This window comes from Culex quinquefasciatus, chromosome 2 (genome assembly GCF_015732765.1).
Source record: "Culex quinquefasciatus strain JHB chromosome 2, VPISU_Cqui_1.0_pri_paternal, whole genome shotgun sequence".
NCBI classification, from domain to species: Eukaryota; Metazoa; Arthropoda; class Insecta; order Diptera; family Culicidae; genus Culex; species Culex quinquefasciatus.
In genome coordinates, this window is record NC_051862.1 from 136,255,857 (window position 1) to 136,278,766 (window position 22,910).

General features: G+C 40.9%; 1 protein-coding gene across 1 annotated transcript; it reads right to left on the bottom strand.

Annotated features, from left to right (window-relative positions):
* Positions 1-651: 651 nt before the first annotated feature.
* Positions 652-6,021, bottom strand: LOC119766331. Its single transcript, XM_038250812.1, has one exon. The coding sequence runs from the start codon at positions 6,019-6,021 to the stop codon at positions 652-654; it is 5,370 nt and encodes a 1,789-aa protein (XP_038106740.1).
* Between the last annotated feature and the right edge of the window lie 16,889 nt (positions 6,022-22,910).

Sequence of the window (22,910 nt, forward strand, 5' to 3'; positions counted from 1 at the left end):
TAGGTACTTTTTTACTCCATTTTGTAGCAAAGTAAACTCAGTGATCTATGCTAATTCTTTTGTGTGATAGTTATCAAAATTTAGATATCATTCAATTGATTGTTTTTCTATGTTTTGTGAATGTATATTTTTAAATATACATATTTCCCGACCATGAGAAAACACTCGGGAATACTTAATTTTGGTATTACTTGGGCAAATATTAAATCATACCAAAACTTGTATGATGACAACAGTAATACCTGTCTACGCCAGACACCTCTTCGGGCCCAGTCCAGTGAAGGAAGGGCAAGTGGACTGTATAAAAACTATTCCGGATGGATAAAGATCGGGGTCGATCGGTCACTGTTGACTTACCAAACGTTTATTGGAGAAAGAGGCCGTTACAGTGGTCGGGATGGGGTTTTATAGGCACGGGGATCTATACAAAACAATAGGGATTGGGTCGAACAATAGCGCAGATCTTCTTGGGGCCGTGTGCAAAATTTGGTGAGCAAGAGAAGCAACTCTCAAGACAGAGTGCAGAATGGGGTCCTTAAGGGTCACAAATTGTTTCGGCCCCAACATACCGGCCACCAATGGAATCCTGATTCCATTTTAATTTTTAATAATCCATTTTAATGCACTACACACTTCTTACAAACTACAACTTTACTCTTCGTCTTCGGAGGTCGCCGACTCTTCGTCTTCTGGGTTGTCCGCTGTTGAGAGATCGTTGATCGGGAGCAGGCACACTTTCACGACCGGCCGGTCGTAGACAGCGCCCGACGGAATCTTGACGCTTACGACCCGTACCAGTCCGTCCGGACCAGGACGAACTGCGGTGATGCGGCCCATGCTCCACCGGAGGGGTGGAAGGTTGTCTTCCTTCAGGAGGACCAGCTTGCCGACGAGGAGGTTCGGCTGCCGGTACAAGTCCTTGGTGCGTTGCTGGAGCTGGTGAAGATAGTCTGTTGTCCACAGTTTCCAGAACTGCTGGGTCTTCCGTTGAATCGCTTGCCACAGCGATAACCGGTTGGTGGGGACACCGGAGAGGTCGGGCTCAGGGATCGACTGAAGAGCGGAGCCGACCAGGAAGTGTCCGGGTGTGATGGCAGTCACGTCGTTGGGGTTCTCCGAGACGGCCGTCAGCGGCCGCGAGTTGAGACAGCTCTCGATCTGGCAGAGCACCGTCTGCATGGCTTCAGCGGTGAGAGCTTCTGTGCCTACGACTCGACGGAGGTGGTGCTTCAGCGCTCGTACTGCGGCCTCCCATAGGCCACCGAACGTAGGAGCGCGCGCTGGGATGAAGTGGAACTGGATGGTGGATTCCGCGCAGTACGCCGACACCTTCTCGCGGAATTGTTGGTCCAGAAATTGGTTGAGCAGCAGTTTCAGTTCCTTTTCTGCCCCAGTAAAATTGGTTGCGTTGTCGCAGTACAGACTGAGGGGGCGTCCTCTGCGGGCCACAAATCGTCTCAGCGCGGCGATGAATCCTTCGGTGCTGAGATCACTGACCAGCTCGATGTGTGTTGCTTTCGTTGCCATACACACAAACAGCGCGATGTAGGCACGCACTGGGGGGATCGCTCTGCCTCGCCGCGTCGATTGCTTGATCCAGACTGGTCCACAGAAGTCGACACCCGTGTTGAGAAACGGACGGGCCGGGGTTATGCGAACCTTCGGCAGCTGACCCATCAGCTGGCTTTCGAGTTGAGGCTGGACCTTGAAGCACTGTAGACAGGTTCGGAACTTCTTCCGTGCCAAGTTACGGAGATTGAACGGCCAGAACCGTTCGCGAATGTGTGCGATCATCAAGCGCGGGCCGGCGTGCAAAAGTTGCTGGTGTGTTTCTTCCAAAACGAGCTCGGTCAGTGGGTGATCCGCCGGGAGAATCAGCGGGTGTTTTCGGCCGAATGCGTAAGCCGAGTTGTCCAGCCGGCCACCAACGCGGAGTGCACCTTCGTCGTCGAATGGGTCGAGGAAGCGCCACGACTTCTTCAGCTGGGCGAGCCTGCCAGCTCGTATTAAGGTTGACTCCTTCGGGAAACTCTGATCTTGGACTACCTTGACCAGGCCGATCAAGGATTGCGATAGTTCGTCAGAGGTCAGGTACGACGGGAGCGTTGTGGGGGTGCCAGATCGCTTCAGCCGGCAGAGAGTAGCGAATCTCCGGCAGTACGCTGCGGTGCGCAACAGTGTCGTCAATGTGGAGTACCGCTTGAACAACCAATACCGCTCGTTCTCTTCTTCGTCTGCTTCCGGGGGGCTTGTGACGGCTGCTGCCACTGCAGGGGCGTCTTCTTCATCGTGCACAGCGTGCATGACGAACATGGTTGGGCTTTCTTCCGTTTCCGGTGGGCTGTACCACCAGAGTGGCATCTCGATCAGCTCGCTGGGACTGACGCCACGCGAGATGATATCGGCTGGGTTGTCCTTGCCGGCGATGTGACCCCAGATGCAGCCGTCGGTGAGGCGCTGGATCTCCGCGATCCGATTTCTCTCGAAAGTGTCATAGTTTGCGGGTGTGTCACGCAGTCGGTGCAGGGTCACCATGGAGTCCGTCCAGAGGTACGTTGTGATGTTTTGGAGACCCAGACTCTCCACCACCTGGCAGTACAGGTGGGCAAGGAGCAAGGCTGAACAGAGTTCTAAGCGCTGGATCGGCATCGGTAGAATGTGCGCGACCCGGGATTTGGATGTCAGTAGGTTAACTGAGATCTTGCCATCTGCTCCCTTGCTTTTGATGTAAATGCACGCACCATATGCGTCGTTGGACGCGTCACAGTACCCTTGGAGTTCGACTTGGTCACCAGCGCCTGGAGCCTTTGTAAGGCGGGGCACGGATATGGTCTTCAGAGCAGCCAAGTCGTCTCGGAACGTCTGCCATTCCGCGGCACGCCTGTCGGGCAGAGGTGCGTCCCACGAGTAGCCTTTTCTCCACAGTCCTTGGATAAAGACCTTGGCCTTGACAACGACAGGGCCAACAATGCCAGTTGGATCGAAGAGTTTGGCCATTTCAGATGCTGCGACTCGCTTCGTGACGGGACCGTCCAGCGAGAACTCAGGAACCTTGAACCGGAACGTGTCCGATTCGGGGTGCCACAGTAAGCCCAGAGTTTTGACTGTGGTGTCGGACGGACTGTCGATTTCCAAAAGCGAGCGTTCATCTTGCAGCTCGGGGGGAATTTGGCGGAGAACCTCGGCAGAGTTGGATGCCCATTTGCGCAACTCGAACCCGGCAGAACCGAGGATGTTCTGGACTTCACCGCGAACTTGCACTGCTTCGTCGATCGTGGGTGCTCCGCTCAGGAGATCGTCCACGTAGAAATCTCTCCCAATTTTGGCAGCAGCGTCGTTCGCAGACTCGGAGTGGTCATACGAGAGCTGCTTGAGGCAGCGCGTGGCCAGATAAGGCGCGCTGGCGGTGCCGTATGTGACCGTAGTCAGCTCATACTCGCGGACCTCCGGGTCCGTGGGCTGTTGCCAGAAAATGCGCTGCAGTCTGCGATCGTCTGGGTGTACCCAAATCTGGCGGTACATTTTGGTGATGTCCGCCACCAGAGCAACTTCTTGCATTCGAAAACGCAACACAATGGAATATAGGGTGTCTTGAACCGTTGGCCCTACCATCAAACAGTCGTTCAGCGATATTCCCGTTGAAGACTTGCTGGACCCATCAAAAACCACGCGACACTTCGTCGTGGAGCTGCTAGGCTTGACCACCGCGTGGTGCGGCAAATAAAATGGCGGTTCTTGGGTGTTGTCTTGAGGCGCGTCTACGGGAACCATGTGCTCGAGGTCGAGGTATTCTTGCATGAAATCGACATATTGCTCTTTCAGGTGGGGATTTTTCTCTAAGCGTCGCTGCATCCAGCGCAGCCGGCACAGAGCGGAGGATTTTGAGTCGCCAAGTTGACTCAGAGCTAGTTGCTTTTTCGGGAGACGAACGATGAATCGACCAGACTCATCTCGAGTGGTTGTAACGGCGAAGAAACGTTCGCAGGTCAACTCTTCCTTGGACAGACAGCTAGGGCTGTAGCATGTTTCAACCTCCCAGAACTTTGCGAGCCGCTGATCGAGATCATCGGCGGTGCAGACCATAGCAGTGCTTGAAGTCTCCGACTTCATCCCTTCTTGGACCACCGGACCACTGACTACCCAACCGAGAACAGTCTGCTGGAGCATTGGGTAGCGACCGGGACCATCACCAACGAACATTTGACCTGCTTGAAGCAGAACGTAGAACAGCTGGGCACCGATTACCATGTCGATCTTTTGGGGGGTTGCGAAACCAGGGTCGGCCAGAACCAGTTGGGAGGACAGATTCCACCGGGATGTATCGACAGGTCTGGCGGGAATACTGTTCGAGATCTTGGGCAGAATGGTGAAGGTCAGGGTCTCAGAGAACGACGAGTTGAGGGAGCTGAACATGGCGACGGTACTGTGCGTGCTTTGTGTCTTGACTCCACCCATACCGCAGATGGTGGTGACTTGCTTCGCACGGTTCAACCCGAGCAGTTGAACGATTCGTTCGGTTATGAAATTCATTTCCGAACAAGAGTCCAGCAGAGCACGCGCCAGGGTGCTCTTTCCGGAAGGTCCGTGAACCTTGACTACCGCCGTGGACAGCAGCACGGTAGTTTGCTGCGCCTTCGAGCCTTGCGATGCCGACAGGGCAGTCGCGCGGGGAGACTCAGGAGAGGCGGCTTCCACTTTCAGCGTGGTGGGTGCGTGAGGGGGGCTTGTATTGGTGGGGGAGGACGGTGTGTCTCGTGTAGCGTGTGGTTGAAAGCTCGAACTACTTCCCTTGGGTGTGTTGTGCGGGACAGCAGTGTATCGAGGTTGCGAGGACTGACCGTTCGAGGGGGACGGGTGCAACAGCGAGTGGTGTTTCTCTCCACAGCGGCAGGCCCTCGAGGTACAGTTGCGACTGAAGTGAGCGGACGACAAGCAATTCCAACACAGCTTTTTGTTGCGAACGACTTCCTGTCGTTGCTCCACCGTCATGCGGCGGAACTGATCACATTCGTAAATGCGATGGGACTTCGAGCAGACAGGACAACCAGGGATGTTCGTAGCCGGCTTGGTAGCGGCGTGGGCGACAGAGAATCGGGACTTTTCCTTAGGGGCAGCTGGACTTGGGGAAACTGTTGCGCTTTTCAAGGACTGCAACACACGAGCCTGTTCGTGGAGAAACTCGACCAAGTCTTGGTAGGCAGGGATTTCGTCAACTGTTTCCTTGGTGGACACTTCCCATGCCCGCAGCGTGCTCTGGTCCAACCGCGTGCACACCATGTGCACCAAAAGTGGACTCCATTTGTCAGTTAACTCGCCCAATGTCTTGAGAATTCGAACATGGCGGTCAAACTGGTCAATCAAATTCAAAATGGCGTCCGCCGATTCCTTCGCGATGGCTTCCACGTTGAACAAAGCGGAAATGTGGTTCTTTATCAAAAACCGTTTTTGGTCAAACCGCTCCACCAGCAGATCCCACGTGATTTTGTAGTTTGCTGCAGTAACCTTGGTGGAATCGTACAGCCGTTTGACACGCGGGTCCAACACGGAGTTCAAATAGTGGAATTTGTCAACCGCGCTCAAGCTATTGTTGTTGTGGATTAACGATTTGAATGCATCCCGGAATGGAATCCAGTTGTCAAGTTCACCATCGAACATGGGGAGCTCGATTTGGGGAAGACGTACAACCGATTGCACCGGAGCTGTGGGGACCTGATTGCCGGGGACGGGTACAAAAGGTTTTTTGGACACCAGAAAGTCGCGGAGGGTAAAATACTGTTCCTCGACGTCCGTCCTATCCTTGGTGATGTTTTGTGTCGCAACTTTGTCGTCGTCATCGGTCAACAGCTCAAGGTCAACCGAAGCCGTCATATATCGCTCAAAAAGGTCATCGAGCCGCTGAATGCGGAACGAAACCTTGTCCTCGTCAGTAGCTGCATTAAAAGCATCAGCAAAACGTTGGATTGCCAGGATCGATGTCTTGGTGACGTTCACCACCTTCGAGTGTTCCCTCAGCTTCGACATGATCAGCTTTGGTCAACAACTCACGTTAAAAACTTCCTGGCTCTCCACTCCCTCCACCAAATCCTTTTTTAACCACTTTCTTACGCTAAGCCCACCTGTTCACGCAGACCCAACCTACGCGCGCCTACGTCACGTGGGTCGGCCACGTGCTTCAGGTTTTGTCGAGAAACCTGGGAAAACGCAGGAACTTGCAGCTACTTCCCACGACGTGTACAGGAACGGTCCGCCTTCGGGTCCACGTCGACTCAGGATCACAGCCGCAAGCCGGAACTGGAGCACTTCTTTTGTTTTAGCACTGTTATCACTCACTGGGCGCGATCTTTTTATCGGCCAAACACGTGTTTAATGTCTATTGTTCGCACTTACTGTTCACTTTCACTTCTACTTCCGGTCGACACCGGATCGATATCCACCGGCTGAGGCAACCACAGGCCTCGCGGGAGCGACGGCGGCTCGCACAGGAGCTCCACACCGCGCCAGTCCAGTGCTCGTGAAGAGCGGAGGTTCGCTTCGAGGCCGCCGGAATGAATCCGGCTCGAAGGCGACCAGAAATGTCTACGCCAGACACCTCTTCGGGCCCAGTCCAGTGAAGGAAGGGCAAGTGGACTGTATAAAAACTATTCCGGATGGATAAAGATCGGGGTCGATCGGTCACTGTTGACTTACCAAACGTTTATTGGAGAAAGAGGCCGTTACAGTGGTCGGGATGGGGTTTTATAGGCACGGGGATCTATACAAAACAATAGGGATTGGGTCGAACAATAGCGCAGATCTTCTTGGGGCCGTGTGCAAAATTTGGTGAGCAAGAGAAGCAACTCTCAAGACAGAGTGCAGAATGGGGTCCTTAAGGGTCACAAATTGTTTCGGCCCCAACAATACCGAACCATGTTATTCCAACAGCAAAAGAATTAAAAAAAACTAACTTAATCCACCTATGTGGTTGGTGCCTTCCTCACTCTTTTCCAAAAATGGGTGATATGTAATATGATGGGTTTGGACACAAATTTCGTCTAATTCCGTTAAGTTCCGGAACACAAAAAAACACACATATTACTCAAGGGCTCATAAGTGGCATCTTAAGTGGTCAGAACTCGAGACAGGGTTGCCAGATCTTCAATGTTTTAGATTCGTTGGAAAGGTCTTTCGATTACCTTACCAACGATGGGTCGGTTGATGGATCCGGACATTGTTCACATACATTTAAGTGAGATCCGGCTACAAAAAAAGTACATAAATATCACTAAAGTGGTCAGAACTCGAGACAGGGTTGCCAGATCTTCAATGTTTTAGACTCGTTGGAAAGGTCTTTCGATTACCTTACCAACGATGGGTCGGATGATGGATCCGTACATTGTTTACATACATTTAAGTGAGATCCGGCTACAAAAAAAGTACATAAATATCACTAAAGTGGACAGAACTCGAGACAGGGTTGCCAGATCTTCAATGTTTTGGACTCGTTGGAAAGGTCTTTCGATTACCTATTCAAATATGGGTCGGATGATGGATCAAGACATTGTTTACATACATTTAAGTGAGATCCGGCTACAAAAAAAGTACATAAATATCACTTAAGTGGTCAGAACTCGAGACAGGGTTGCCAGATCTTCAATGTTTTCGACTCGTTGGACAGGTCTTTCGATTACCTAACCAACGATGGGTCGGTTGATGGATCCGGACATTGTTTACATACATTTAAGTGAGATCCGGCTACAAAAAAAGTACATAAATATCACTAAAGTGGACAGAACTCGAGACAGGGTTGCCAGATCTTCAATATTTTGGACTCGTTGGACAGGTCTTTCGATTACCTAACCAACGATGGGTCGGTTGATGGATCCGGACATTGTTTACATACATTTAAGTGAGATCCGGCTACAAAAAAGTACATAAATATCACTAAAGTAGTCAGAACTCGAGACAGGGTTGCCAGATCTTCAATGTTTTAGACTCGTTGGAAAGGTCTTTCGATTACCTAACCAACGATGGGTCGGTTGATGGATCCGGATATTGTTTACATACATTTAAGTGCGATCTGGCTACAAAAAAGTACATAAATATCACTTAAGTGGTTATAACTCGAGACAGGGTTGCCAGATTATCAATGTTTTGGACTCGTTGGAAAGGTCTTTCAATTACCTATTCAACGATGTATAATATGATGATGTTTGGTTCAGTTTACTGCCATTTATTCAACTTCCAAAAATATGCGAAAACAAATTTTTATACATAACTTTTGAACTACTTATTGAAACTTCAAACAATTCAATAGCACCGTATGGGACCCTAAACCAAGTCGAATGCAACTGGTTTGGTCAAAATCGGTTCAGCCAGTGCTGAGAAAACTGCGTGACATTATTGGTCACATACACACACACATACACACACACATACACACACACATACACACACACATACACACACACATACACACAGACATTTGTTCAGTTTTGGATTCTGAGTCGATATGTATACATCATGGTGGGTTTTCGAGCTTTAAATACAAAATTCAATTTTAGAGCAGGATTATAGCCTTACCTCAGTGAGGAAGGCAAAATAAACCCATTTCTGTACCAGGTTGGGGTTGATGGATATTGGAACATTGCTTGAATACCGAAACACCGCCCTTTGAATATCAGATTTTTGGTATTGCTGTAGTCTTCTACTTACAATATTTTGGTATGAATTCATGGTACCGTAAAACGGGGTAACTTTGATAGCCGGGGTGACTTTGATAGGTTTGCGATTTTTCCACAAAATGAACAGTTCAATTAAAATACGTACGGAATGGTTTACAATCATACTGACCGTGGTAGAGAAGTGTTCAAAGTACCTCAAAAAGAACTTTCCATAAAATTTTGAAAAGTTCAAAAAGTTAGTTTACTATAGTTAAGAAAATATTGATGAAAGTAATTATTTTAAACTTCCCAAAGTGTCATAATTTTCTCAATGAACATGATTTTGAATCGGAAAACGGAATGCATTTTCGAATTCTTTGGACAATTTTCCACTAGGAGAAGGATTAATAAGTTTGTAAATCATAAATAACATGTGTTTGTGAAACGCAATCTCAAAAAATCTCCAGATTTATATGCATTTTCAGTAAAACAAATTTTATACAAAATGTGAAAACTTGTGATTCTTGCTTCAAATTCAGTTTAAAATAAATCGATAATTTCATAAACAAATCCAGTTTTACCAACTTTCAGACAAAATTCCGACTTTTTAACAATTTTACCCAAAATTTATATGTATTTTGTTAAAAAGCTTATAAACTTAGTTAACTAATCATAAACATTGATTTTTTTTTCTTAAAAACTATATCAGCTACTTTAGTGATGGTACATTTAACGTACAAATTAAATTTGAACATCTTTAATATGATTTTAACATGGAAAACTATGACTATCAAAGTCACCCCGGAATATAAACTAAGAATTTTTAACGTAACTTTTTTTCTAAACATTATGAAAAAAAAAACTTTTTTTCCGAAATAGTGCATGGACTTTGTGTGGCCTACCCCAGTACATGTTTTAAAAATAATAATCTTGAGTAAAACCTTACCTATTGAAAAATATTCCAAAAACAAATTGAAATCCTATCAAAGTCACCCCGGTTTACGGTATTTTATTGTCTATTACTGGGAATCCAAGGGCACAATTTGGTCGGTGTCATTTGCTTCAGTAATACCTATATTTTTTATTTTCATGCCGGTTTTCTTTGTTCAGTAGTTCATTTCTGCGACTGTGAAAAATCAAAACACAAGAAATAAAACCTCTTAGTTTCTTATGTCTCAGAAAAATCTAGACAAATGATGATTCCAATTTGTCCTCAGTGATATTCTTCGCCACATCGAATACATATGGGTCATTTCCCCCACACAAACTACAAATTCGAAATCGACTTTTTCTGATCAAACTCAAATTAGGCTGAGCTTTTTATGCTATCAAAACATGCCAGAAACTTGAATTTCTGTTAAATTGGACCATACCTTCTTTTTTGGCACCGCCCCAGAGTTTTGCGATTTTTCCAAATGGCCAAAAAATTAAACAAAAAATGATAGAGTAAACCCGACTGTTTTTATTTTTAAAGAAATTGGAAGTCATCAGATTTTTTATTGGAATCAAACTTTGATGCTTTTTACGCAATTAAAAACATTACAAGCAATTTTCTCAACATAATAGTTCTATTGTTCATAAAACAAAAAGTCTGATATGAAAACAAAACAATGCATACAAAAAATTACAAAAAAGAATTATCATCAGCAAACACAACGCGATGTCGTGTAAACATTCGGGCTCACTCGAATTTTGAATGTTTCTTTTGTGTCAGAAACAATGATGTCATACATCAAAAAATCCCAAAAATCGAAAAAAAAGAACTTTTCGTTGAAGAATACAAAATATGATCATGCATATTTTTTAAATTGTATTTTTGTGTTTGTTTGTTTTTCAATTTAAGATAATTATGTAAACCGTTCGTTGCAAGCATATACAAGTGGTTTAATTTTAAAAAAAACCTATTGATCTCCTGCAGTGACTTCGTAAAATCTTGATTTGGCAGATGCAAATATTTTTAAAATATTTATATTGAAGAAGGAAAATTATAAATGAATTAACTAACAATGATAAAAAACAATTAACTTGAAAACAAATTGAATTGTAGTGAAATTATGATAAACAGTTGCAATGCTTTTTTTAAGGTTATTTTGCTTTTCTTTTTTATCTATTTACAGATCATCATAAATATTACCAAAATATTTACAGGTCTTTGTCAATTCATGGTGTTATTTACCCATATTACAAAGTCCTCATGATCACGGGCAATTAAAATTTTCTATTCAAGAAGGGGAAATTTCTTGGGCTGCTATTCTAAACTAGGAGTAATATCATTTAGCCAAAAAAAGAAATAACCTTCTAAGAGCCGTGCTATCCCATAAAATTAGAATGTACAGATATTTTGTTTTTTTTTTGCTTGTGGTATTATTATAATTATTATTGATAATGCTCTTGATAGAAAAATAAAATATTTAAAACATAATAAAGTGCCTACATTTTGATAAACATTTCCATCCTGCGCCAATCTTCAGGGCATTTGTGTAAAGAATTGAAAATTTGTGGACTTTTATTTTTAATATTTACTAGATAAAAAAATTCATAAATAAAATTAAAAACTGGTTCGTTAGAACCAAACCCAAATCTAAACATAACTGCACTTTAAACAAAAACATGTTTGTTGTCTCAAGGAAAAAAAAATCCCAGATCTTGAGAAGAAAAGATTGTTAAAATTATGAAAGCCACGTGTCCAAGGCAGACGTTAGTTTATGGCTTGTTTGGAACATCCATTGATGCCCTCATCAATGTAAAGGGAGAACAATTGGAACTTTAAAAATAGTTAGCTGTTACATGACGTTACTATACCTGGAGTTTTTTTTTTTCTTTTGACCTAGTTGTGAAGCTAACTATGCTGCACAACATTTGATTTTTACTAACCAAAAAGTATTATTAAAAAAACATAAATAAGACCAAAATTAAGCCGGGACCGTGGTGTAGGGGTAAGCGTGATTGCCTCTCACCCAGTCGGCCTGGGTTCGATCCCAGACGGTCCCGGTGGCATTTTTCGAGACGAGATTTGTCTGATCACGCCTTCCGTCGGAAGGGAAGTAAATGTTGGTCCCGGACTAACCTAAAAAAGGTTAGGTCGTTAGCTCAGTCCAGGTGTAGGAGTCGTCTCCTGGGTCCTGCCTCGGTGGAGTCGCTGGTAGGCAGTTGGACTAACAATCCAAAGGTCGTCAGTTCGAATCCCGGGGTGGATGGAAGCTAAGGTGTAAAAAGAGGTTTGCAATTGCCTCAACAATCAAGCCTTCGAACACCTAGTTTCGAGTAGGAATCTCGCAATCGAGAACGCCAAGGCAATGCTGTAGAGCGAATAATTTGATTTTTTTGAAGACCAAAATTGTGGAGTTAGAGTCGAGTCCATTGGAGAGCTCAAGACGGAATCACTTCCAATGGTACCTGCAATAGACTCCGCAGCCCTGAATACAACAGTCCGTAAATCTGTGATGTACAAATTCTAAGAATATTTCGAATACTAACCAATCTAAAGCGCAAACAAGTAGATGAGATTTTTATCTTGATTCGCGAGCCATCTTAAATTTTGTGTTGGAAAGGAATTTAATTTTTTAGATCAGACTGCTTGCCAAACCCCAAATAATTATACCCAATGAGTCGCTGCGGATATAGTTTACTTTAAAAATACATTGAATATCACCAAAAAAAGAAAATGAATTTACAACAACTAGGAGCTAGCATGTTCCAAATTTTGGTCTCGAACAGATCGCATCCCTGATTACTAAAAAACAATACCCAAACATTCAAATTTCTTTGAATGAAGAAAGAGAAAACACGCTTGATGCCACCGACGACAAACTCTTGCAAAATAATTACATCAATACATCAGATTATCTCGCAACAGAAACGCCAAGGTTATGCAGTAGAGCGTACAATTTGATTTTTTATCACTAACACTTTGCTATAAAAAAAAAACAAACCCCTATGCATCGATGTTTTGTATAAAATAAATAAATTCAGAAATGAAAAAAAAAATACTTCAATTATTTTCATGCCAATTACAATACTTTCCACTGCAAGCAGTGTGCAAGAACAGTAAAAACATCGCGCCAGCAAAAAGCATGGTACCACGTGGCGCGCGCGCGGCGCAGCAACCTTTGGAAAATCACATTTTTTTTCGCGCCAGTCGGGCGGCCCGGCCCGTGGTAAATTTCACCTTAAACTCAAAACTTCAAGATGAACATTTTTGAAGCTCGTCTCAGATGTGAAGGCTCCGTTGTTTGGTGAGAGCTTTCCATCATTATTTTCAAATAACTCTAACATCCACTCTATCATTCATACACCCAAAGTTAAAGAACGAGGGGAAAGTCCTCCCGAAAATAAACGTGAGGAAAGTACTATTTGCGTGAGTAAAGACCTCTCGCGAGTTCATTCGTTCATTGACGAGTTCATCCTATTGAGTGGCTTATATGGACAAATGACCACCACTTAGTCACCGAACCATGGTGGCCTATACGGCAAAGGCACGGTTCAATAAGCCGAAGGTCTTGGTTTCGAATCTCGGTACCGGTACTTTTTTTTTGATAGATGAACTTTTTTGGAAAATGAACCCATGAGTAAAGTACTCACGGCAATTTCAGGATTTATCCTCTCCGTCCGCACACAGTAGCATTTTACTACCGAATCGTGCTCTTTATCCTCTCGTATGCCGATGCCCAGTTCTGGGTGTACACTTCACTAAAGACAACTACGCCAACCATATTATATACGTGGTAGGGTGTTCCCTTGGTCGTTCACTGTGAGTTGTGGATTGCCTGCTTCTCTAATGAAGGTTCGACTAGGGGGGCATGCTTATTAATTTCTCGTCGCTCCATACCCTAAGTGACGTGATGGGAGCAAGGGCGTCTATGCAAAGTGTCCCTACACCCGCTACAAATTTCCGGCGCTTGGGGAGGGAAGCGGGAAACCATTTTGATCTACGCGCCGGTATTTGTAGCATTAAAATTCGTGCAAAAAAACTTATGCACGTGGGTGTACAGATTACGGAGTAAAAGATGAACGAATTGTTCACCTAGCGCTCACATGTGTTTCGGGACCAAGTTGCCTGCGGGTATGGGGATCATACATACATACATACATACAGTGAAAATATGCTATTGAAATTATGTTTTGCTAATAATGTTTGTTTAGAATAGTTCCCAATTATGTTACATCGACGATTTAAATCGATAGATATTGAGTTTTCAAACTATAATTAACTCCATCCTGCAATATTTCAATCAATCAGAACAGCCATCAGTTAGCTCCTAGACATCGGTAGGTACGATATTCTCTGTCAAACACTAATTAATTATGTTCCACGTGAGAAGCCGAGCACGCGTTTGTGATGTATGCATAAATTACCATTTATTTGATTATTTACAATTCAATTATAATTTCACGCTCAACCTGGAAAGTGAAATGATGGAAATCTGATGGAAAAATGACACCCCTATCCACCTCTGGCAAATTAAACGGATTGTACTGTTTATGTGGAAGTCATCAAGTGCTTAAGATAATTTATAATTATAATTATTAATTTATCACTTTGTTTCAATTAGTGTCCTGCAAAACCATAAAGGTTTTAAACCATCGAAGGTTTATTGCTCAAAGAGCTGCCAATCAGCAAAATCACAATTTTAAAAGCAAAAAAAAAAGTCTTTCCGGGTTCAAAATTAGTCATCAACTACTTGAATCATCTAGCCACGACAGAACCATTCCCACAGCTGCACACGCTTGGTTGATAATCTTCATGGCAGAAAATCAAATTTAATCTCGTTTGATGGCTTGATTCAGGCCATTGTGTGGTCTGCGAATCTCCCAATGGGAGGCTTTTCTTAGATCAGATCTAACCTGTATCAAACCAGACCACCTGAGGATGACGGTAACCTTATTATAATGTAATGCCCTCTTTTCGTGTCAAGTTGTCAGCAATCGAGAAATGTGGGGGTATTGAGGTGGATACGAGCTTCAGTATTGTGGCATCACTCAACAACATCACTGTCAATCGAGAAGACAAGATGGCTGGAAGAGGTCGTGTTATCGGTAAATTGGCACTAGACATTAGAGGCATTTGAGGTAGCAGATTTTCCATATTTACAGTTTGATGGCTTATCCCTACTTAAAAACATTGATTTAGAATAAAATGCCTTTAAAATATAATAGATTTTGAGAACCAAAAATTAAATATTTTACATAACTCAATTTTGAAAAATTCAAAAAAAGTCATAACAAGACTGATAAGAAAGTAGCAAATTCATTCAAAATTTGCTCTTCGAAAAAACTCTCAGTCAGTGAGTAGACAAAAAAACGACAACGACACAGCCGGATCGTTAACATTCCCACGGTGAGGGTAGAGGCGAGCAAATGTCCCGAAGTAGGATGGGGATCGTCACCTTTAATTTTCAACCCAGGTGAAGTCACACTTTGTTCCTTCTCTGCAGTGCAAAATCAAAACTCAGTAGGGGTTGGAAGTGGCCTCACGCATCTCAGATAGAATGAACTAAGCAGTTTATGGTAGTGTGGTTCAAAATTTACGTTTTTACTTAATTTAGATTTTAAATTAATAGTTAAAAAGTCATAATTCACCAAAAATCAAAACCTAAAAAAAATCTTTCAATCTAAACAAAAGTCACCCATTTGAACCAGTCTCTTCAGCTTGAAGAGGAAAATTCCAAACATAATTCGAACGTCGCACAAACCGCTATGGCGAATTTTCCCGGTGCGTGGTATCTGAGTTGCTGGTATTCTCCTGTGTGGGAGTTTTAAGATGTTTGAGATAGCACAACGTGTAACGAGGACAATTTCTTAGGAAACCATGTGCATGCTCAAAGAAGCAGAAGTGCCAAGTATTTATGTGTCAGAAATAATCAAAGTTGTTTGGAGAATGCCTTTAAATTGTTTAGATAAATTGAAAAGTAAGAGGGTTTACTTTTCAGTTGTAAATGTAAAGGATTTTTTTTCACAAATATTCAAATTTTATTTAGTTTATTGCACTATTTACAATAATACTTTATTTGGCACTTTCAAGTGATCTCAAATACACAAATCCAAAATCCAAAACTATGCAAAATATTTGGTATTTTAACAAATAAGGTACCATTGGTTTCATGTTAAGAGCCATTTGGGATTTTTTTTTGTGGAAGATTAATTGAAAGTTAAGATTGTCTGAAAGTGAGAAAAATATCAAATTGATGCTGTGAGAAAAATCATTATCTAAAATTTTATCTAATTGTTTTATTCTTGATTTTATTTAAAACGTTTATAGCTTAAATATTTTCAAAATATTTTAAAAATTTGAACGACATTTCAATAACAATTTGATTTAAATAAAACTGAAGACAGATTCTGTTGGATCTTTTCAAGGTACGCATACTTTAAAAAGCTCTCGACGAAGCGAGAAAAAGTTTTCCACGAGAAACCATTGAGCTGGGGGCGAGACGAAAAGTTTCGGAAACTTATCTCAACCAACGCCGCTTGAGAATTTTGAAAGCTAACATCTTTTCGCTTCTGCAGACTTTTTCCCTGGAAAGGGAGCAACATATGAACTGCTGGAGTGATGAAGATTGACTTAAATTTTAAACGGAAAATTTACAAAAAAAATCTGTTGAATAATAATAACACGTGAACATTTGTTAATAAATTTTAAGAAATTATTCTTAGGTGCGCACATCGACAGAAATTGCAAGTCAAATTTATTGGAATTTACCAATTTCAAATGAAATTTTGAAGCACGTGGCAGCTGTTTAGTGACTTTTCGTTAAGTTTGTTTTGAAAGTCCACCCTCGCAGAAGGCGCCTACAGATGCTTTCAAGAGTTGGGAAATATTTTATTTTTCGTTACGCCACATCTCAGCCAAATACGTGCCCTATGGCGGAGTACATAAAAGCAACGTGATGCTGTGGTTTTAAGAAATTTTGGAAAAGTTTTCCGTCGAGTTCAACTTTTTGGAACGCCATTCATGCTTGAGTTGATGTTGAGTTTTGAAATAAATAAGGATAAAATGTCATTTTAGTTAGAAGTTTGATTGAATAAAAAAATATTACAATTTTGTTACTTTTTGAAACCAAATGAATTTGCCATATTTTCTCAATCAAAAAAGGGAAAAGTTTCTCCAAAATCTTTACGCAAGAATAAACATTCATCAGGGGTTTTTGTTTAAGAACTTTGCCGTCATAGATAGAGATGTCACCGTTCGTACATTCTGCCAAAGCTTTCAAGAGGACAAATATACCTGCTTCTTGCTTTTCTCATTTGGCTCACCTTTTCAACCTGAACTATATGCGGTCGAGTTGCGATTGAACTGCACTCGAAAACTTGTGCATTGACGATTTCTGCCACTTTTAGTTTGGTTCAATTTTGCGGTGGCAGAATTAGAGAATTTGCGAGGCTAAATTCAACCCAAATTGGAGGTTGCAATCACCCAAGCTGAATTTTTTTCCAAAGCAGAGGTTGATAAAATTAATACAGCTGATTTTGGCAACTTATTTTGGAAGCATCCATTAGAAATTCATTGAGCAAAACATGTTTTGTTCTTTATCTAAATATGAAATCTCTGCGGTAACAAAAAATCATGCAAGTAAATCGCATTATATTTATAGCTCTGATTCATTGAGTCGTCGTGTGCAAGAATCTGTCTGTTGCCTTGGAAAACATATAACGGCCTATGAATTCCAAACAAAATTTATTTTCTATTCTCAGCACGTCAGGTCATGATTTTTTCCCGATGCTTCTATTTTATTCCAGAGAAGGCCTAATCCAAAAGCAATTTAACTTTGAAAGGATCCTCCAAAAAAGTGTGTCATTTTTGCATTCTTAAAAATACATTTTAAAATTACGAAACAATCAGTGAAAAGTTAGAATTGTGGATTGGCAAGTGATTTCAACACATTTTTTTTTCGTTCCTTCGTTTCAATGTTTAATTAGAAAGACATTTGTTGAGGGCAAACCAATTTTCCGACAAAGACGCACAGAAAAAAAAACAATTCTCGAAACCGTGAAGTCAGTTCACGATTATGAGAACCACGAAGGAATATATTCACGTTTATGGTGCAAATGCACCATACTCATGAATAAATTCCTTCGTGGATCTCACATTCGTGAACTTAATTCACGATTACGGGAATTGATTTTTTTCTGTGCGTGATATCCCTAACAAGCAAACGACAGAAGTTGAACTCAACAGCAGCAAAAATGAAAAAGACAACTTTCCCACCAACCAAGCATTTTGTACAGAAACGTTTTTTACAGTCAATTAAACTCAAATTGAAACAAATACTCTCCACTAAAGCAAAACACAACGAATGTTTGTGAATGGCCAGTCGATAGCAAGCTTTATCGTCAGAGCTTTGTCGAGCTGGAAGAATTAGCTTTTTGTGCAAATGCCCCTTTGTTTGAGAGTAGTGAAGAAACAAGAATTAATTTGGAAGTCTTTGATACTAGGTTTTCCCAAGGAAAAGCATATAAAGCGTAATGAGAAAATTATGGAAAATAATATCCCCTAACGAGGGACTGTTTCTTATTCCAGTCCATTGGGCCCATTCTTGATTCGATGAAAAGTGTCGAATCGATAGGACTTTCATCATCGTCAGAGGAGAGCTTTTAAGAAAATGATAGGCAGAGGCTTGGATTGATTCACTGGCCCATCTTGACGTAGGCTGATGAGCTATTAATTAATGTTTGATAGCAGCCTAAAGATGAAAAAGAAGCTTTTAACATGTCTCTAATCAACTTGGGCTACACTGAAAAATGAGAGAGTAGTTGTAGTTGCAACAACAAAAGTTACTAAAATTTTCGACGACGTCGTAATATGCAAATTTAGTTTTATTGTTTTTAATACACAAATGATTTATTTGTTTTATTTGTGCTAAGAAAGAACAACAGCCACCTTTCCAGGATTGAACTTTTTTTTCAGAGGAAAGACACTTCAACCAAACTTCCACATGCCACTCACTTGCGAACGTGGAAACGTGTGAAAATTTCACAAGACAGCACACCCGCGAGCAATGGCATGTTTTCACGTCTTTTTTTCACGAACCTTGTTCCTATGACGACGTTTTCAAAATTGTGCCGAAATAAGTTCACAGGTAATCTTCGTTAGAGCTGGTTATTTTTTTTTGAAAATATACAAGATTTTCGGGCTTGTTGCAAAGAATGAACATTTATTCAACTCATTTTTAGACTTTATAAGATGTGAGAAAGGAAATTTTGTAAACAAATCTAACATTTCTCAATCCAACTAAACTGAAAATGGTCTGTAACTTTTATTCGTTCTCATAAATCTACATTTTCTTGCAAGGGTTAGTGCCGCAGCAGAAACAGAAAATGGAGACAACATGAAATGCCACGGGCATTGTAATAAGTTCTGTCATGTTGAGGGTTGTGAGTTCTTGAGAGTCATAACAGCGTGCTTTTTCTAATATCATTCAAACGGTAAGTCTTGTCACAAGATTTAAATTGTTATGTACTGGATTTGGTCACACAGTTTTCATGTATGCTTTCTTTCAAAAAAATGTTTTATGGTGCTTTAAAAATAAGTTGTCTTTTGGGTTTACCAAATGATCTTATTCTCAGGATTAGGAATAAACTTTTGATTCATAAATAACAAAAAAAAACTGCTTCCTAAAGGTTTTTTTCGGATTAGTTTCCGCAACCAGAAATAATTGGACTGCTTTTCAATTGAACAGTGTCAGCCTTATGCAGATCATCATTGAAATTAAATTTGCAAATTTGCGTCATGGCATTAAAGGCTTGTTAGCAAAATGTACTCATACAGGGTCATTACTTGTTTTCAGTTTGCATTCCAACTCATATGCAAATGAGTCGTATTGAATTTGATTAGGTACACGACCTCATTATTGAAAACTAATTAAGCCCATGTTTGAGGGGCAGATGCGGTCTGAGGGTCCAACTTTATTATGGGGTGATTATGTTCATTAAAGCTCTTTAAAGGGGAGATCTTTTTTTTTAACACTGGAACGCCCAACGCATGTCCAACTTACACGGACGCCCAAGCGTCTCAAAAAAGGTGGAACGGTAACTTCAACTCGCTGGTTCTCGGGCATTACTCAGCCAATCTTGTTTCCAGTGATTTGTAAGAATGACTAAAGGGATCTAAAATTTTGCAGAACTTGATTTAAACAAATCTGTAATTTCTGCGAGCAAAAACATCGTTCCACCTTTTTTTTAAACGACTGCCTCCGCGGATTTTTTGGCGATCTTTTTTTACAAGAGAAAAAAAATGTTGGAACGATGTTTTTGATCGAAAACATTACAGATTTGATCAAATTAAGTTCTGCAAAGTTCTAGAATCATCTAGACATCCTAACAAATCACTGGAAAGAAGAATCATCTTGATTGGTTGAGTTAGGCCCGAGAACCATTGAGTTGAAGTTACCGTTCCAACTTTTTTGGAGCCTTGGGCGTTGGAATGTTAAACAACAAACATAATTGAAAACGTCTGTTTACATGACTCATCTGGCCTATTTGGTAAATTTTCATTTTGTCACGAAATTTTTCCCGTAAAATCTGGAAACAGAAATGCACAGGATGCAAATGAGAAACTCTCTGCTCTGTTCTGCTCCTGGAAGTTTAAACTGAGTGCGATTTGCCGCTTAAGTTAGTTAAATGTGCAAATTATAGTTTTGATAGTTGATAGCTGAAAAATGTCTTATTTTTTTTGTTAATTACCATGCGTCCCCACTGTTTATTTGTTCGATTAGGAAAATTCTATGAACTTCATGGAGGCGCTTGGTATTTTATATCGCCTCATCAGGCCCGTATCCAGGATTCTTCAATGGGGGGTGTTTCCCCCCATAAGGCGTTAGGGGTGTGTGCGTGTGTTATAGGAAGGGCGTATACAGTCAACAAATGCGTACCAAACAAAAACGTGAATTTTGCTTTATATACTGTAGCAGTAATGCTAAAAAAATATCTAAACATCAATAAGTTGATGAAAATATTGTTATTCTTGCATATATTATTGATGTGATATATGTGATAGAAAATATTGAAATAACGTTATTGAATCCTTGATAGTTTAGATTTGTTTTGTTTTCAATTATTTTTTCTCTTCAGTTATTTGTTTTGCCCCTAAATTTTTGGAGAAAATTTTACAGGACGGCATTTTTTATCTTTACACAGCTTAAGCCAGATTGGTAACGAACTCGAGCATCTCAAGCCAAATCAATTCAAAATGGAAATCAACTCGTTTTATCTATGCGTTTCGCCGTTTTTTTTTTATTCTTCAAACATATCATGAGCTTATAGTTTGTGTTTTAAGGAACAAGTTTGCCGAAGACATCAGCGAAATTTGCTTTGGCACAAACAATAATCCCTTAGTTTGATTTTAGTTTGAAAAAAAAATTAAGGCGATGTAGACGTATCTCTTCGATGTTTTCAGCAAAGTTGTTCTTTAAACCCAAACTATAAGCTCATAAAGTTTTTGGAAAATATAAATCAACAAAAAGTTTTCGTACCAAACTTACCAGATTTCTAGCTTTCTTTGATAGAACACAAACATCAAAGCTGACGGATCTTTTTTTTCTTGTCAAATGTAACATACCAACCAACAACTTTTATTTTCAATCCTCGGTCATATCACACAATAACATTTTTAAACATTTTCGAATCAATCACATTTCAGAGATCAGTTTGTAGATAAAAAAGATAATATCGTCAAAAAAACATTGATTTGTTCGTACAAGTTTCCATAGAAGTTTGACAGCTGCCCATTAGGGTGCCCAGAAAAAATGACCCCCTGCTCCACAAGCGGAAAACGGTTTTCTGGGTTATTTTAAGCAACTGTGTAAATTTTGAGCGAAATTGGATGAGATTAACCCATTGATACCCGAGCATAAAGTTGGTGAAAATAGTAGTTTATGCAACAAGTTGCAAAAAGAGGATTTTTTCAGCACGAGTCGTACATTTATCCAACGAGGTTCACCGAGTTGGATAAATACGAAGAGTGCTGAAAAAATCAAGTTTTGCAACAAGTTCCATACAACATTTTTTGCAACTCCGAAAAACACCCATTGAGTGAAATTTTAAGTCAAATTTTCAAGTATTTTGTCAATAAATCGTTTAAATCAAAAAAATGTTGAAAAGTGTTACTTTTCGAAACAAGTGCTGAAAAGTTCAACTTTTCAGCACCCATTTCAGTGCTGAAAAGTGTTACTTTTCAGCATTTATTTTGAAAAGTGTTGCTATTCGATTCTGTTATTTTTGGTACAGAAAAGTAGGCTATTTCGTCGTTCAAGAATGACAGGAAAAGTAAGTAATTTCACGACGGAATTGCAAAAAAATGTTTTTCATACAAAAATTACTTTTTCAAATCGCTAATAACTTTTCAGGATCGATTTTTAGAGTTTTGGTATGTTCTACAAAGTTGTAGAGCATTAAATTTTCAATGAGAATCTCACTTTTGGGAATATTTGGATAGAAGTAGCGCACCGTGCAGACCAAACCGTATGAAACGTGGGTTTTCCAAACATTTTTTAATTTTTTTCCCATACAAACTTCACCTTCGAGCATGAATGGGTAATTGTTGACCGATTTTGCTCATATTTGGCCCAGAGTCCTAAAATAGGTTAAGGAACAATATTCAGCTTGTGGAGCGAGGTTTTGAGAAAAAGTCCCATATTCTGGGCACCCTACTGCCCATACAATTGCTTACGAGGCCATTTCACGCCACTCGAAATTGACTTTTTCTGAACAGGCCTAAAATTTAGCGGAGCTGTTTATCCTATCGAAACATGCAAAATCCCTTCTTTTTGGCACCGCCCCAAAGTTTTACGATTTTCATCTATTTTTTTAAATTAGTTTTCAAATGGCCATGTCGTGGATACAAAAAAGCAAAAATCGACTGCTTTTTTTTAAAAACGCTGAATTATATGGCGTCATCAAATTGTTTATTCGAATCGAACTTTACTTGTTAGGGCAAGATGAAATCTCTTGAGAATTTCAAATTTATAAGCTTAAAGTAGCAGAATTTACCTACATCCATCCCTGCATCATTTATTCTAATTGCTCAAAATGCTGCCATGTTTGATATTAATCAAAATGATGACGCTGAATTGAATCAGCGACAAGTTTCTTTTAAAAATTGCAGTCGAATATTCATTGTCGAATTATTCATTTTTTTCCAAAATATTTGACAATGTTTTTTTAACTGGCGAAAATCGTAAAACTTTGGGGCAGTGCCAAAAAATAGAAGATTTTTTCATGTTTCGATATGATAAACAGTTTCGCCTAATTTCAGCAGGATCAAAAAATGTAGATTTC